Source organism: Anser anser (assembly GCF_964211835.1).
Source record: "Anser anser genome assembly, chromosome: 2".
NCBI lineage: Eukaryota > Metazoa > Chordata > Aves > Anseriformes > Anatidae > Anser > Anser anser.
In genome coordinates this window covers 106,852,006-106,869,364 of record NC_139721.1, presented here as the reverse complement: position 1 = coordinate 106,869,364, position 17,359 = coordinate 106,852,006, and the positions used below count along the sequence as shown (strand labels likewise).

At 40.2% G+C, this 17,359-nt stretch overlaps 1 protein-coding gene across 1 annotated transcript; it reads right to left on the bottom strand.

The window, feature by feature from the left end:
• Positions 1-1,243: 1,243 nt before the first annotated feature.
• Positions 1,244-10,432, bottom strand: IGFBP1 (insulin like growth factor binding protein 1). The gene is made up of 4 exons (XM_083824961.1): positions 9,579-10,432; positions 7,878-8,056; positions 6,024-6,152; positions 1,244-5,008 (listed from the first exon to the last, which is right to left on the bottom strand). The coding sequence occupies exons 1-4, from the start codon at positions 9,955-9,957 to the stop codon at positions 4,877-4,879; spliced, it is 819 nt and encodes a 272-aa protein (XP_083681087.1). The 5' UTR covers positions 9,958-10,432; the 3' UTR covers positions 1,244-4,876.
• Positions 10,433-17,359: the final 6,927 nt, after the last annotated feature.

Here is a 17,359-nt window from a genome sequence, read left to right as displayed (position 1 = left end):
AACAGCTCAGCTGCTGAAGCAGCAATAAACAGAAGATGCAAACATGAGAAAATATGGAAGAAGATGATGATATAGCTTGCATTTGCTCCAGGACTCCAAAGACGTCCCTCACCAAGACGCTTTCCCAAGCAACCTCAACAGCTATATACCATCAAACTACAAAGCACCATCGGTGACAGAAAAAAAAAATAATCACACATCATCACTAGCATAATTATGCAATTAAAATCTCAGTGCAGGCACAAATGGACTGTTCTTTGTTAGCTTAACAGCAGTTGGAGGAGATAGAAAGCAGGAGGTTCTGTGTTGGGCATCTGCAGCAGGGGGCTCTGCCAGAATAGCTGTGCCTGCTGGCCAGGCACCCTCCCTACAGGGAAGCGTGGTTCATAAAAAAGCGGCAAGGAGCCAGGCATGTGCACAGCCTTGCCTTCTGCTGAGTGCCCTCACCTCTGCTGAGATACCCCTACTGCCACTCAGAGGTGATAATCTACCACTGAGTATCAAATGGAGAGCAGAAATTTTGCAAAATAAAACACACAAGATCTGGAACGGGATAAATTTAGATTTGTTCATTTGACCTTAATTCTACATCCATGAACAAGCTTGTTCCTGCATCAGTCCTGCAGAAGGTTGCTCCTTTCCCTGGGCCCTCGCAGTAGCATACTTGCAGATAGATTTTGTACCCTGGTGCAAAAGGAGGCAGGTCAAGGGAGGAGGAAAGGAGAGAAAATAAAATAAAGCCTTTGTTTGTTGACAGACCTATCATCAGAGCTATTTTCATTAACCAGAAAGCAAGTGCTGCTGTGTCTGGACTCCTGCTGTACTTTCTGGTAATACAAAACTAACTAGCTGCACTCCTGTAAGACCCTCCCCTTCTTTGTCCCACCACCTCTTTACTTAAATGTGACCTGATAATATGTGGTGACACATCAGTAAGAGAATCCCTCTATTTACCTCCACCCTGCTACTGTGCTATTCACTCTATACCATCCACACAAATCTTCAAGAAGGCAAATGTGCCAAACACAATTAAGTGTTGGATAAGGTTCATAAACCACACTTTCCTGTGCATTCTGAGTCCCTGTCTGATTCTCAGTGCAACATCCAAGAAGTGTATAAATATAAAATGTTGGTAAATAAAAAGTCTGGGACCTGTCTTTGTCCCCACCCCCCCCCCCCCCAGTACTAACCAACACAGATGTGTCTCCACTGCACCCCAAAATAGTGAGCAGAACAGACTCAGTATGAGCAGAGCCCAAAACCAGATAGGTTGTCTTCAAAAAAGAGGGTAGAAAATAAAATGCAGAGAGCACTGACCTCATTTCTTTGCTATGAGCATTTTCCAGCTGGCAGTAGGCCAGGGGCAGGAGGAGGCATGGTTGGAACAAACCCTGCTGCAACAAACCTGGCAGGGTTTTGGCAGCAGGAAGCACAAACTACGTAGTGTTCTCAGATAACATGAACCAAACACACAGATGCTTACCTTATACCTTCCCACCAGTTAATTTATTTCAGGTCGGGTGGGAGTAGTGCAAGAAGGTGTGAAGGCAGGGAGCTGAAATTACAAAGAGTGGTATATTCCCTTTGCAAATCCAGCTGCACTCCAGGTGACCTGAACTGCTCAGAACATCCTGCAGCACCTTCCCTGTTTCCCCACATAGTCCCACCAGGCTGAGCTTGCTAGCACAGGTGTGACTGGCGCAGTGGGCTCATGCTGGAGGCAGGATTGCCAGCTGACACATGCCAAAACACAAACAAAAAAAATAAAAGGTAAATAATAAATAGGTAAACAAATAATAATAAAAAAATAGAAATTACAGGCCTTTGATTTTTTTTTTCATCCTATTACTGAAGCTGATCATAAAAATCGGGACAAATCACAACGCATGCACCTATGGTCTAAATGTAGGTCAAGCTCCTGGCAGCACTCTAACAGGGGAGATATAATATACCTTCTTTGCCTCCTTGCATTAGTCCTAATCCCAGCATACAGAAGAGTCTGGCCCAAGTCAGACAGCCCAGCCTAGAGAAGCTCAAATGAAATCTGTCCTGGTGAGTCCTGGCAAGATGTCACACAAGGCCAGATTGCAGATAAGGAGACACCCATTCCCTGTTGCTTTCAGTGTGATAAAAGGAACTAAACTCCCGTAAGAAACTGGTCTGTCATGCCTGAATGCTGTACAAGGTAGTTTTCACTCCTGGTGCTTAACTTTAAAGGAAACAGAATCACAGAATCACAGAATCGTCTAGGTTGGAAGAGACCTCCAAGATCCTCTAGTCCAACCTCTGCCCTAACACTAACAAGTCCTCCACTAAACCATATCACTAAGGGCTACATCTAAACGTCTTTTAAAGACCTCCAGGGATGGCGACTCAACCACCTCCCTGGGCAGCCCATTCCAATGCCTAACAACCCTTTCGGTAAAGAAGTTCTTCCTAATATCCAACCTAAACCTCCCCTGGCGCAACTTTAGCCCATTACAGTTTCCAGAAACAGTTTCCTAAAACCTTTCCCTGTTAAAAACTCTGATTTCTTGCAGCTAGGATGTGAACCTGCCACCCTGCGAACATTAGAGGTAGCTGTCCACTGGATTGCTATACTGCAAAAATACTAATGTATGCAAATATATTAACGTACTATTAATATTAATTAATACGATAAACATTTCCCCTATATATAAAAATCCCAACATAAAGAACCAATTTCTGCTGTTTAGAGATCAACACTACACAAAGTTGATGGGGAGAGAACAGAACAGAGTGCTCTTGTGTGCTACAGCTGTGAGTATACAATTTTCCCTCCTTTCCTCACCATTTTCCCCCAGCAAAGCCATATGACCATTGTTCATTGCTGTGGGTGTGCTCTGTAGAAGGATTCTCAGGTTCTGCTCAAATTCGTTGATTCTTCATTATTTTCATACAGTGCTTGCCAAACATTTTGACATAGTGAATAGAGTTTTACAATGAAGTTTAGCCAGGTCTCACTGTAGTTCACTACAGGGAGGTTACATTTGTAATTATTTATAATGTCAAAGCCATCAACAGCTTTTGCAATGTTTTCCTGGGAAGATCGCAACATACTCTACAAAGCAATGCAGTAGCATATCCATACTTTCAAATCTGGGGCAGTTTAAAGAGTATTTACTAGACCCCAATAGGATCAACACTGACATATAAATACTGCCAACACATTCAATAACTACAGTGTGATGCTACTGAAATGTAATACTCAGAGCAGAGATTTCCATGCTTTAGCTTTGCTGTTTCTGCAAGCAACTTCCCTCTCTCATTTTAAAACCAAAGCTCATGCCAAGAAACTGCTGGAGGTTTTTTTTTTCTTTTTTTTTTCTTTTTTTTTTTTTTTTCTGAGTTTCTTCCCAGTCAAGCTTTTAAAAATGCCCCTCTGGCCCTTTTCTCAGGCAGGGTTGGTGCAGCCATTTTCCATCTTTGGGGCATGCTAACTCCCACACCAGTTTCTTCATGGAAAAAAGAAATACAACAACAACAACAAAAAAAGTTTGAAGCAGGCAAGGCAGTCACTTGCTTCCCTCTTTTTCCCTGCAGCCACTAAATAAACAGAAGAAAAATCTGGGAGAGGGACTGCATCCTAAGCACAAGGGACTCTCTTCTCTGCTTTCAGCAAAAGGAGTAAGGCTGGGCTTTTCCCCAGCCACCTTTTTACAACCTCTGACTTTCTGTGCAAGAAATTGTTCTTTCCAATCTCTCTGTTATCTTTTAAACACACTAATATTGCTGTGTTGGGCTTTCAAGTTGAAAAAGTCATACAGCTTTCCTATCCAGCAAACCTTTTAATAAATTTGCTTAGGGGCTGCTCTTTGCCCAAAACAAAGGCTTGCAAAGCACAGCCAGTATTGGAAAGGACAGGAGAAAGGGAATGGGGACAGGAAGAGCAAAAGAAGAAAACGTATTGAGGAAAGATGGAGCTGGGAGCTCAGGAGGCAGATTTAGAAGGGCTGTGTTTCCCTCTACTCTCCCACCCCCTGCTACACTGTCCTGCCTGCTGTCCACTGTTCCCTGTCTGCTCTCTCCAGAGAGCTGGTACTTAAGTATGCTGTGCTGCAGAAACAGAGACTGGGAGTGTGTAGAAGAAATTATTTAATAGCTTATTTTAAATAACATGACAATGTCAACATGTGAACAATTTACACCTATGGCATAGAATATCCTGTTGTTCTGCTATATGTCCTGTGCATATGTGTGGAAAAAGAAACAAATACTGTCACATCATGAGCTTCAGTATATAATCAAGGTTTAGACTTTCTTTTTTAAGAAACAGTTTGACATTGAAACAGAGCAATGATATATAAACAAAATAAGTTTTAAATAAGTTCCTAACCGTGTTCTCTACTGAAAGCTATTTTTTAAAAATCACTTTTACATCTATAAATACATAGTACAAAAATGCAAGTTTACAAGCCATTTTTCCCCAAAAGATTTATGCCACTTGAAGTTTTAAGTAGGAACATGCTCCAACATGCCACATGCATTTAAGAGCAATAAAGTAAGTATTTACACATAAAGTTATGAAGTGTTTGGGAATATAAATTAGTAACAAGACACTGACAAAAATACACTCACTATAAAATAAATAATTCAACAGCTTTACATATGAGGGTATCTATAATATTATACAAACGTAATATACAAGACTGTAGGACTTGATCTTGCAGTTGCTCATATCTGTCACTTGAGCATCAGAGTAATGCCAGCACAGTAAAAAAGCTACTTTATGTGGCTACCTGTATGCTGAAAATCAGGTGCCCATAACTAGCTTACTGGAATGGATCCTGACTGAAATGGTTCCTGATGAGAACAAGCTCCACAGAAAACCTGGTGTGAATGAACGTGTGTAGTTTTATTCTTGTGAGCTGAGATACTGTTGGCATTCAGGGTCTCCTTTCACTTCTGGAGATCCAGGAATTTTTCTTCCAGTTTTTGGATAGACACACCAGCACACAGCAGAGTCTCCATCTAGTGAAGTCTCACACTAGGATTATTAGGAATAAATAAATAAATAAATAAATAAACACAGAATAAGTAATTGAGAAAACTCACTACAGGATGCTACAAGTAGAGCTGTAGAACTAGGACTGGAAACTCAGGAAATGCCACACATGGACTCGTTTAGAACGTAGTGATGCTTGCTCTGACCCAGCCCCTAACCAGCACACTTGATTAGGGAGCCTCGATCCAAGCTCAGCTACCATAGAGCAACAACAAATGCAAAACAATTTGCCCACTCCTTGATAAACAGTAGTATAAAACAGCCCTGACTTCTAGTGTAAAAAACTGAAGGAAAGCAGAATATACAAGCTAGAGAGATGAAAGCAATGGCTTGATGGCCTGATGCTTCATGCACAGAAGGAAATAGGATTCTTTCTTGGGATAGGGGGAGTTAGATTTCTGTTCATGCCTGGTTAGATCCCAGGTCACAGTGAGTCACGATAGCGCCATGCTCTAAAACAAGGAATCTCAGTGACACAGCTTTATGCAGACCTACTAAACTTGTGTGCATGACCTGTGGTTATTTTTTGTACTTTTAGAAGGCTAATGTTGCTCCAGAGAGTTTTGTCACTGCAAATGTATTTTACTGTGGGAGCTGAGAACCTCCTATTTCCATAGTGATTTTTACATATACAATGAACAACGCAGGCAATGTGGTGGATATTATGCATTAACATCAACTGTGAATATGCTAACAAATTAGTTACATGGAGCTTGACTTGGCCTGGGAACAGACAGAGTTAAAAGATCTTAGAGAAGGCTTTGCATACACCTGTTCTGTGAACAGAGAAGACTCCTGCCTCCATTTTTATCAGTCCAGAGCATGCGGCTCGCTTTTAAGAGAAAGACAAACCATCTGTTCCTACTACAAAGTATCCCTGTTTTCACGACATTTTCCAGCAGCTGCAAACTTGTGAGCTCGAGAGAAGGGGGCTATGAAAGGGCTATGTCAGACTACTCGCAGCACTGCTGTGAGCAGACAGGAAAAAAGCACGTACCTGTTTACTGTTGTAAAATCCATTCTTGTTGCAGTTGGGCAAATAGAATTTGTAAAGGTCCCCTTCTCTTCTCTGCTGAGCCTTTGCCAATTTATACAGGGCTCTGTAGAGCTCCTTCTGACAAGGTCCCTGCAGGAATATCATTCAAAAATTGTCAGTAATGAAGTCAGAAAGAGAAGCCAACCAAAAAAAAAAAAAAAAGGTGATCAGTATAGAAGTAGAAAAAAGCTGAAAATAATTATTAGTCATACAGTCTGCACCAGGCTGCTTTGCATGTAGTTTCTACATGTTTCAATAGGAGCACAGCCAGAAAACTCTGATGTTCCATTTAGGCCTTTGTTTTTATTCTTTGAAGTATTTTCTGTCCTCAGAAACATGAGGATTTAAGTCCTTAAATTGCCACACAAGGAAATTTAACCTGTACTGAGTAAACACATTACTGCTCAGAGGGTACAATATCTCCTATTATGGGGAGGTGCATGTTAGGAGGCTGGTGTACGTGAGGCTGGCCACGTTTTCTGGGTTGCCATGGTCTGGGTTGTTCTGTTGATGTATGGAGAATAGGTGCAAGACATATATAGACAGTACAAGAGCAAACATCTGAACGTTTGTTATCTTTTGTACAGGACATGGCCGTCACCAAAGCAGAGTGGAGAGCACTGCTGTGGCTCCGAGACCCAGACTCAAAGTACCTGGAACTGGGAATGAAAAACTGTTTGCATGTCTCTCTTTTCCAGCTTTTTCAAGTCACAACTACTACTTCATTAATAGTGCCTAACATGTTAAAATGAATGAAAGGGGAGGAGAAGACTGAACAAATATTTTTATTTGGGAGCGAAAATAATCTCATCCTCTGCTTTTGCAAAACCTCCCTTCACATAAGCAGTCCTATTCAAGTCAATGGGTTTATCTGTAGTTCTAGGTCAGAAAGACAGAAGCCTAAAAATCAGAATTGGAGCTAACAGCACTTAATAAGCATAGTCCAAACTAAATCGGTGCTTAAATTCTGCTCTGGGTGTGGAGTGAGGCTTCCTACGTTTTGGGGATGGGAAGTGGGGGTTGTGTATTTTTTTTTGGGGGGGGGGGGGGGGAGGCTGAGGGATGCGTCCGTGCAAGAGAGAGAGAGAGAACATTATGAAAGCAGGCTTTCCGTCGTGCACAATCCTAATTCAGTTTCATGCCGCCAGGGCGCGGGTTTACACCGGCCTGCCCGGGACTACTCTAACGGTGGTTCTTTGGTGCCCTCGAGTGGCACCAGAACCTACGTGCTCACATCCCACATGCCCACTAAGCACTGCAATTTTGCAGTGCTGAAGGTAAAAGTGAAGTTTAATTGCTGAGCTTTCTGTCTTTTATGTGCATTTCTTGTGAAAGAAATAAATATTTTGGTTTGCATTGGTGTCTCATCAATGTTTGTATGTAAGTATTCCTTTTTACTTCACTGAACACTGGACCAGGCACAAATATCTTTTTTTTTTTTTTTTTTGGATTAAAACAAGAAAGAATTCCAAGATTGTAATATGGGTTTCTGGAAATTAAGGAACCATGTAGTAAACTGATATTAATTGCAGAGCAAGATTCAGACTCTACAAGGACTCTGTATTGGACAGATCTGACGCACACCTGTTTTTATTGCTCCTGCCATTTTGCCTGTTCCTCAGGTATCTGATGAAGGCATTCCAAAAGAAGCCTGTTTGCTAGCTATCCAAAATGCCAACATTTTGGTATTGCTGTTGGAGTTTCATGCACATTTTCATTTTGTATTCAGAATCAGTAACTTCTACTGAAGTGGTCTATAAAAAGCTTGCAAACAAAAACAAAATCAACGAAAACAACAACAACAAAAAACTCTACCTGCTCTTTCCATTTCTTGAGTTCAGATATTCTCTTTGCTTTCATGTTTTCATATGCAGTGATGGCATTCCAGGGAATGGATTTGTCCTGGCCTATGGGAAACATCATCTGATAGTTCAGCATCTGATCCTGTGTCATTTCAGTGCTTTCTAAAGGTATATCCTCAGGTTCGATAGAGTCTGGAAATGAATGATATTTAAGTGAGATAAGGAAAAAGAAGAAAAATCAAAACCACCAACCAAAACATATAATGTCTAAGACAGATCCACTTCACTAGCTCTTGAAGGAGTATTAATTTACATTAAACATTTTGTTGTAAATTCATATAGGACACGTGAACTGTTCTCTAACAAGCTGATTATTTTATGAACATTTGGAATCACACTAATACCAAAGATAAAGCTCCAGCTAGTTTGTTAAAAATTAAAAATTTTTATTGACCACAGTGGGTTGTAGTCACTTTGCTAAATGAGTAAAGACTGGAGTGAAAGTTGTAATGGATTTAGAGTCTTAACAGCATGATGTGTTTCAGTTCTTATTTAGGAGATGAATTAATCCAGACCTGATCCATGACATCCTGTACTTTGTTCTGTGGCTTGCCTCACAGAGGGCTAGAAATTCACAAGATATGGCAGAAGCTCATGGTGGCCTGCAGTGGAACAAATAGCTAGGGAGTGGAAGAAGCTGTTTGGATCTCCCTGAGCATGGCCCACGTGCCCATGCCTAACTTAGTGTGTGAACTCTTCCACTGGAAGCAAAAGTTCCTTCTCTTAGCAGGAACTCATCATGGGCTAAAAGTTTGACATGTGTAAATAACTTGCTGGGTCAAAGCTGTAAATAATCATCCAATGGGAAAAAAAAATGGAAGAGAAAGATTGAGGAGGGAATAGAAAAAAAAAGAATAAAAGCAAAGAATTAATAAAAACAAATATTATAGCTTTTTAACTGATGGAGGTTTAAACACTCAGTTTAGTTGCTGTTCTCTCCACTCCTCACCTTCGCAAGTACAAGAGAAACTCAATTTACTACCACCAGTGGCCATTGTTATTTTGAGTCAACCATGATTATTTCTGTAATGCCTACTGAGTTACCTTCATCACCGCTGCATGAACATAGCAGCAATGATGGTAAGAATTTTAATAAACAGTGAAAATAATAATAAACACTGAAAAATAATAATAAACACTGAAAAAGTTTCTGGTCATTATCATTTGGCATAAGATGCTTGATACAGCTTTTTGCTCAAAGAAATTTGGTTAGCAATGCACTATTTAATATACTTTTCATTCTGAAAATGAACCCAAATGCAATGCCTATCTAGAAAACATTTGTAGCACTCTAGTTGCTATTTACTATTAAAGCAGAACAATCTCTAGAGTCCCAGAAACCTCAGTCTGATTAGCCTGCATCGTCCCATTGCAACACTTCATCTTCTTGTCTGTGGCATAAAAGCCTGCTTTGCCTGCCTCGCACTGATCTGAGCGTGTTCGCCTTGAAAACGCTGCCTGCCTTCCCTGTTTCTGCAGCAAGTGCCTAACTTTGTACACTTTTTTTTCCCAGGCTTGTGACTTCCAGCGCCTGCAGCCTTTCCCCTGGCACAAAGCACATCCCTCCTGGAAAGACCTCGTTCCCCCGCCCGGCCGGGGAGGAGCGGGGCGCAGGAGCTCCCCGGCACGGAGCGGGGCCGCGACCGCGCCGTACCTGGCAGCTCCGCCGCGCGCATCCCTCCGGCCTCGCTGGCGGGCAGGCACGTCCCGTGCCCCCGGATGAGGGCGGAGAGGGGCCGGGGCTCACCCGCAGGGACGTGGCAGCGGAGCCCTTGGCGGCAGCGGGCTGTGTACACCCCGCACGGCTGTCCCGGCCCGAGGGCGCAGGTCTGGCAGCAGCCGCAGCCGGGCTGCCGAGCAGCCTCCGGGCAGCCGGGCGCGACGGGCGGGCAGAGGGCGAGCTTCTCCTGGGTGCACGGGGCGCAGTGCACGGGCTGCAGGGCCACGCCGGCGGCGAGGCGAGGGCCCAGGAGCGCCGGCAGCAGCAGGGACGGCAGCCAGCAGCGGCGCAGCAGAGCCCGCAGGCTGCTCATGTCGCTGATGAGGAGGGACGGCAGAGAGGGCAGCTCGGCAGGCTGGGGAGCAGGAAGCAGTTTACATATATTCAGCTCGGCCGAGCCATTTATACAATGCTTTGCTTGGCTATTAATCTTTAACCCCGAGTTAACTATTATCTGGACAAGAGAGCTAGAGAAACATAATTTCACTGGCGGTTCAAATCCCTGACCACTCTTCCCCTCCCCTTTCACTTTCCCCCTTTATCTTTTTTTCTTTCCTCCAGACATTCAGGAATGCTTTTATTCCCTCACCCCACCTCTGCCCTAGCATAGTTAACAGGAAAAAATGCGGTGGGGGTGGAGGGGAAACGGGCAGAGGGGAATGGATGAGTGGGGGGCATCCCCTCCCCTTTTCCCTGTCACAAATGTCTCTTGTTCTTGACATTTGATAACAATGTAAATGTTTAAAAAAGAGGAGGGGGAGAGAGAGGAGGAGGGAAATCCCATTGAAACTGAAGCAGCTGACTTCATATTTCCACAGCAACAAATGCAACAAACCCTTGTTGAATTTTCATCATGTGCCTGCAGGTTAGGAGGACACTGACATACCAAAGAGGGGGCCCCAAGGGTAATAAAGCCATCGGGATCCTGTAACCACTGTACACATGGACACGAGACTCCTTGCATTAACCTGCCAGAGGGGCTGCACAGCTGAAACTAAAGGGGTCTTCTGCCTCTGCTGCTGCTGCTGGGATGAGGAGTATCAGTCCTCAAAACATGCACTTGGGGTAAAATAATGTTGGTCAAACAAACCAGAGAGAAATGAAATAATTCTGCTTTTCTCTCTGTCCTGTTACCCTCTCCATCTACTCATATTTCACCTTTTTTTTTTATTATTATTATTTTATTTTCTCCTTTGCATGCAGTGGTTGTCACTATAATAAAAGCAAAAGCATTCAAACTTCACTGTCCTGAGCAGATAATTTTATCCTGGTATTTGCAGTATGTACTGAGCTTGAAATAGCAAATTCCACTGTCAAGTAATCTAAAGTAACATGACTTTTGTTTATTTGTTTTTGTTTTGTTTTTGCATTTAGTTCTTAGTTCTCTGTTGCAAATGTGTCATTCGTGTGAAAGAAAGTGAAGCAGAACTGTAGAACATTCTTTCATATTTTATTTTTCACTTCTGTTTCTGTGGTACTGACACCAAAGTTTTTTATTTATAATGTAGTTTTTGTTGCCTTTTTAACTCCTTGTATCCTTAAGTCAGTTCTTGAAGTATTCTTATTAGTTACAGATTTTTACAACTTGAAGAGATTTTTCACCTTACTACTTCATTTAACAGTTTTATTTTTCCAATTTTCAGCCTTTTAATGGAATGTAAAAAAAGAAAAAAATAATCTTCAAAAGCTCAGGATATTCAGCTGAATATGCAAAAGATAGCAGCCCTTCAAACTCACTTTCATTTTTAAGGATATTGAACAAAACTTTTTAAAAAATAATTCTGTAGAATTCATATGTCTATGACTGGGAGAAGATTCTGGCTGAAAAACTGTGGTATAACAATTTCTGCACAAAACCACAGCAATTAGACTTTTCAAGCTGTAATGCTTATTTTCCCCTTTCATCTATATTTTCTTCATGTACATCTGCCATGGGAAATGATGCTCCACCTATCACTCAATGTGAAGTGAAGAATATATAAAAGTATACCTTCTTCCCTCCCTCCTTCTCTTCTGTAAAAGAAAGCAATGCAAAACAAAATCTGTTTTGTGAAGAAACATGAAGAAAAAAAAAATATAAATAACCTAGTAGACCCAGTTGTAAAATGACAAAGACCCAAAGATCTCATATACATTTGTATACGTGCATGGATGTATTCATTCACTTACCTATCTCTAGATAGTTAGAGTCTCTGCTAGAATGCTTTGTAGCAACAGAATTGAGTATCATAATTCTATTGACTGCTATCATAAGCTTCTTGCCTATGAAATGACTGTACTCTAGAGTGACTGCTATGGTCCTGACTGCAGTTTTTCTTCCTTTGCTTTAAGAAAGGGAACATGAACTGAGAAGAAATTTCTTTTAATGATACATTTGAGACAAATCTGTAAAAAGTTTTTTAACTCATCACCATCATTTTTAATTGACTGGACAAAGAGGAGCTTAGTGCAAGACTGTTGTCTTTGTCTGATATGCAGGCCTATGTCACAAAACTTCCATTGGTTTGAATGGAGGTTCTTCCAAACCATAATCCTGTTTCCAGGTCTTTGGCATACTTGTCATTGCTGGGGGGCAGCTGGCAGTATCTGAACTACCCAGGAAATTCCTAACAATTGGCAGCCTTCTAGAAGACAGATTTTCTCCAACTTACCCTGTAATGATAAACAACCCCCCATGCACCCACTCCAATTACAAAATATTTTGAAGGTGTGTTTATTTTGTTTCCTTTATGATTGCAGTTCAACTCTAAATGATGGGTTAACCTTGGTTTTTTGTTTTGTTTTGTTTGTTTGTTTGTTTAGTTTGTTTGTTTTAATTTGCTGTCCTTTGTACAATCAAAGTGAGGAAACCTCATTTTCCTAAAGCAAAATTGGTAAGCAATTGCTGACCCGCACAGAAGATAGACACTTAAAATCTATCCCTTCATCTTTCATTTACAGAAATGTAAAGAACATACTTCAGGACAGGTTATAATAACGTAGGACAGTATCAATCAACAAAGCAGTGTATTCGTATAGGTTGTAAGACATCAGTGAAGTGAAAGTAGTGTATATGTTTATATAGACTCTGTCTGATGTAATACTACAACTCACCTACCAATCTTCATCTCTGACCCTAACATTGCCTTAAAGAACACAAACAGATAAGAGTCAGGAGGTTAAAAACATCCATAATGTAAAACTATGTTTACTGAAGACTTTTGGTGGTAATTTTTAGATGTTCCAACTGGCATCCTCTAATTTGAACCACTAATCAAGAGACACTACATGAATCCTAAGCAAGGGTTACTTTACTACAAGACTGTTCCCATTGATTTCTCAACAATTCTTAACCAATGACCTCATATTTCATGTTTTTTTTTTCTTTAAAGCTGCATGAAATGACTCATAAAACTTAAAGTTTTATATGTTTATGTACAAGTGATCTTTATCCTCTAATCACCAAAAATTCAACTGGCTTGCCAAATAATTTCCTAATGGGACTGCTTCACTGGAATGTTTAAAATACCCCAAACAAACAATGGAATATCCTTATAATTTTACCTTTGGTAAGAAACTGATCCTGAATTGTAAGTTTAATATCTAAAATTACTATGTGATGTACGTACATACAAGTACACGTATACATATATGGCATCTAGCATATGAAGAGAAACAGCTATAGAGACATGAAAAACCTACTCTCTCTCATTTGTCCCCTGTCAAAGATACTTTGTGACAGCTCTTTGGATTATTAGGATTTTATTTTTTTTTTATCCAAGTAATTCACAATACTGAGGTTACTGATGAATAATTTGAGTGTTTATTGATTGCTTTTTTTCATAATTTTCACTTTGCAACAATGACATGTCTTTTGGTATTATTTTTTTATTCTGATTGGATAAACACAACTTTTAGATTCTGGATGCAGATAAGGACATGTTCCACATTTGTTTTGCACTGATATTTTCTAACTTTTGCAGACTGACTTTTGGCATTTTCTCCCAGCAATTAGTTTTTTTTTTGTTGTTGTTGTTATAAAAATATTTTAGAAATAATTAGGTGATTTTGGTGCAGAAGCTCCAGTGAGAAAAGTGAGGTATGTCTCATGGTAAGTCTAGCTAAGGAAGCCTCCCTGTGTCAAACCATGGGTAATCTAGTTAAAAGGGGGGAGAAGAGGAGGAGTCATTCATTTCAGTGGTGGTGCCTGAAGCATTTGTGCATTGAATAAAATGTCTTGTTTACAAAGTTGTGTGTCCACAGAGCAATCAGATAATTATTTTCAAAAATAGTGATCTCTGCTGGCAAGAAAGGATAAAAAGCAGTTTAATCATGCTGGGGGCATCACTTACTATAGCCAGTTACACAGCTATGGAGAAAAGTGGCTGTGGAAAAACAGCCAATAATAATTCATTTATACTGGTTTATACATCATCAGATGCAGTGTTGGATGTTCCTTTTCACACTAAAGAGGCTGTGTTTCTAAAGAAGTCTACTGGTAACCCAAAAATTCAGTGCCATGGGTGCCACTAAGGTTTAGGATAGGTTCAAATTCCTGATCTTCTGATGTGCAGGAGGCTTTTCTCCTCCATGACAATCTTTGCCTGTTAGTGCTAGAAACTAAAGGTACTGTTCTTTCCTCTTTTTATCTTTTCTGTAATGTTAATAAAAGTAGGACTAAGTCACAAGACCCAGACCACAGTAAGCCAAGAGGTCCATTTTCTTGGGTATCCTGTGAAGTGGAAAACCAAAACTTGGGTACAAACATGCCTGAACTATGCCTACTACAGGAAGAGGGGCTAAGCTGAAGACTGCAGCCTGAAAGTCTCAGCAAGAGGGTAAGAGAGCTGCTCCATACACCAAAATGACAAGCTGTTAAAACAGGAGATTATATTTCCCTGAATTATTTACAGTTGTCTTCTACATTTAGGCTGTTCACCCCTGCACTGGTTTTTGCAGAAATAAAACAGTTCACCCAGCTGCTTTTGTGAAAAAATCTGTCCCTGCTTTATGTCCTGGGGTATTTCTGATTTCAGCAATACCACTTAGTTATTATTATCATCCGTAGAGTCGCTAGGAGTACCAAGAGTACTTTTCAAGTTTCAGAGCTTCTAATTGTTTCCCCAGGGCATGAGGGACAGGACTTCAGGGTTTCAGTCAATTCTAGAGATGTCAAGGCTTGAACAGAAGTGAAACCAGGAAGCCTTCTACTGGAATTCAGGGTTGCCTTAGCTATTCAAACATAACTACCATTGAATTAGTATCTGATAGTTAGCAACAGTGAAATATTTTGATGCTCAGTGCAACCTAAATCTATGTGTATTTACAGTTTCTAGCTGTTTCTAGGGGACCCACAGTGAAATTTAGGCAAGTTCATACTGTCCATAGGAAAAAAAGATGCCAAAGATTGTGGCCTTTGCTTGGGACCCCTGAACCTTTCACTGAGGGGACCAAGATTTGCTTTCTGGGGGAAGAGGTAGAACAGGATGAAGACGAAATAACTGTGGGACACAACATTCTTGTTCAGGAAGGTCACGCTATGTGGCACATACTTTTGGGCAAATACACTTCAGCAAGCACTTCAGAGAAAACTGAAGCTGCTAACTTGGCTTGTCAGCTGAACACTTAAAACTGCATAGGCTCCTTGAAGAGGTGCACATTTTGCAAATAGAGACCTGAAGCAGTTAATCCAACCTGTGATTATATCAAAATCACACTGGAGATAAGACTGAATATTACACGAATATTTGTCTGACCTAGTGTACAAATAATCTCTGCCATCAAACACAGATCACACAGAGTTACTGGATTAAAAAAAAAATCAATAAAATTAATGTATAATGAAACAAAGTAAAAAGCCAAGATTAGATTTCCAAGGCACTTTGTTACAGATGAAAGCAGTGCCTCTCTTTACAAACAGAAACTTGACCACATTTAATAAATATTCAATAAATTTTGCCTTCTGTAGCAAAACCATGTAGAAAAGCATAAAATTTCTAGTGACCCACAGCTCATTAATGATGTTTCAGTCATAAAAATTAAGATAGTCACAGAGAAGAATTATTTGATGTCTCAAAAGATTTGTTTCATGAAATCTAATTGAGCTGTTGTAGAAATGTCTAACTATGTAATATTAAATTTAAGGTTTTATTTTGAATTTTGGTTTTGCTGTTGTTGTTATGATTAGTGACTGAGAGACTATGACGTTTGTTCCCAAAACCCAACAATCCCCCCAACACAACTTCCTTATTAATGTAATTTACTACTTTTTTATATATAACATTACTTTTTATCCCGATTTAATAGCTTTCTCAGTGTCAAAGGTACCTAGTGAAAATACATTCCACAGACTCCTTAAGGATATGCAAAAAAGCACACCTTTTAAAATAATACAGAACAACCCATTCAACTCTTCTGCAAACATAGTCATGACAACCTTATCATTTTGCCAGTCTCATGTAAGGATTTTTCTCTGTGTTCTAATACACTTTTTTTCATCACCCAGTTGTGGACAAAAAAAAAAGAAAAAAAAAAAAACACCCCACCTGCTACTGGATGTACTAGTCAAGGTCAGGATACACTATTGATTTGTATGCTTGCATCATAACCTTTGTAGTATTATTTCCAGTCCTACTCGCTTAGTGATCTTTTTTTTCAGCTACTCAGGGCTATTCAGGTTGCCAAACAGCACTTCTTTCTCCTTTCTCCACCATCCCAGTTTCACCCTTTCTTTCTTTCCTCTGGCATGATTACAATTACAATGTGATTAAAAAGCTTATATAGTGTGTGCAGTGGATTTGTGTGTGAGTTGTTTGTTTCTGTTTGTTTTTCTTAGAGAAGACCAGCAACTGCAAAAACACCAGTCTATTTTGTATGAACACCATCACCCAGCACCAGCTTGATTCAGTTGTATACTGTATGGTGCTCTCTTGTCAGAGAAGTATACTTTGAAAGCTGTTTTACCTAGGCATTTTTTTTGATCCAGTTCCTCTCCCAGTAAATTTATCAGCAGTGCTGCCCATACTTTTTTTCCCTCTATCTGAATCCACATCTTCTTTCCATATTAGAAAGCTGGAATATTCTGTTTCTAGGAAAAAAAAAAAACAAAAACCTCTCTGTTTTTCTATCTGAGAGGTAAGAGATATTTTTTTCCCTTTCATTGCTGGCATGTCCTCTTTAGGAGAAGTTGTAAGATGTAAGGTTTATCAGCTTACAATATCTGCCAGTAGAAGATGGTCACTTCAGTAGACAAACTTGCAATGAGATGAGGAGCTGAAAGCAAAAGGCAGCCAGAAGAGGACATGTAGAGCTAGGAAAGAAAAAAAAAAAGATGAGATGGAGGACAACAGAAGTGATAAAATGGCAGCAATGGTAAGAAGCAGAAAATCCTTCCTTCCTTACTTCCATTTTTCCTTCCTTACTTACTTACTTCCATTTTTCCTCCCTTCCTTCCTGCAATGGAGGTTGTTTTTCTCCATTCCTCTTTCCATTTTTCAAGAAAAATGAATTACAACAAAGCAAAAACAAAAGCAAAGACAATAAGTCATTAACCTATGATGGAAGTTCAACCTTCTTTTCTAATAAATACTTACGCAAAGTAGAATAGCTTTGACAGGTGACACTTAAAAGCCCTGACTACAAATTAAGTCTAAGATGGTGATGACCGCCTTGCAACCTAGGACACTTGGTTTCAAAATCCGGTGTCAAAGGATAAGGGGATTTGAAATGCATTCTGT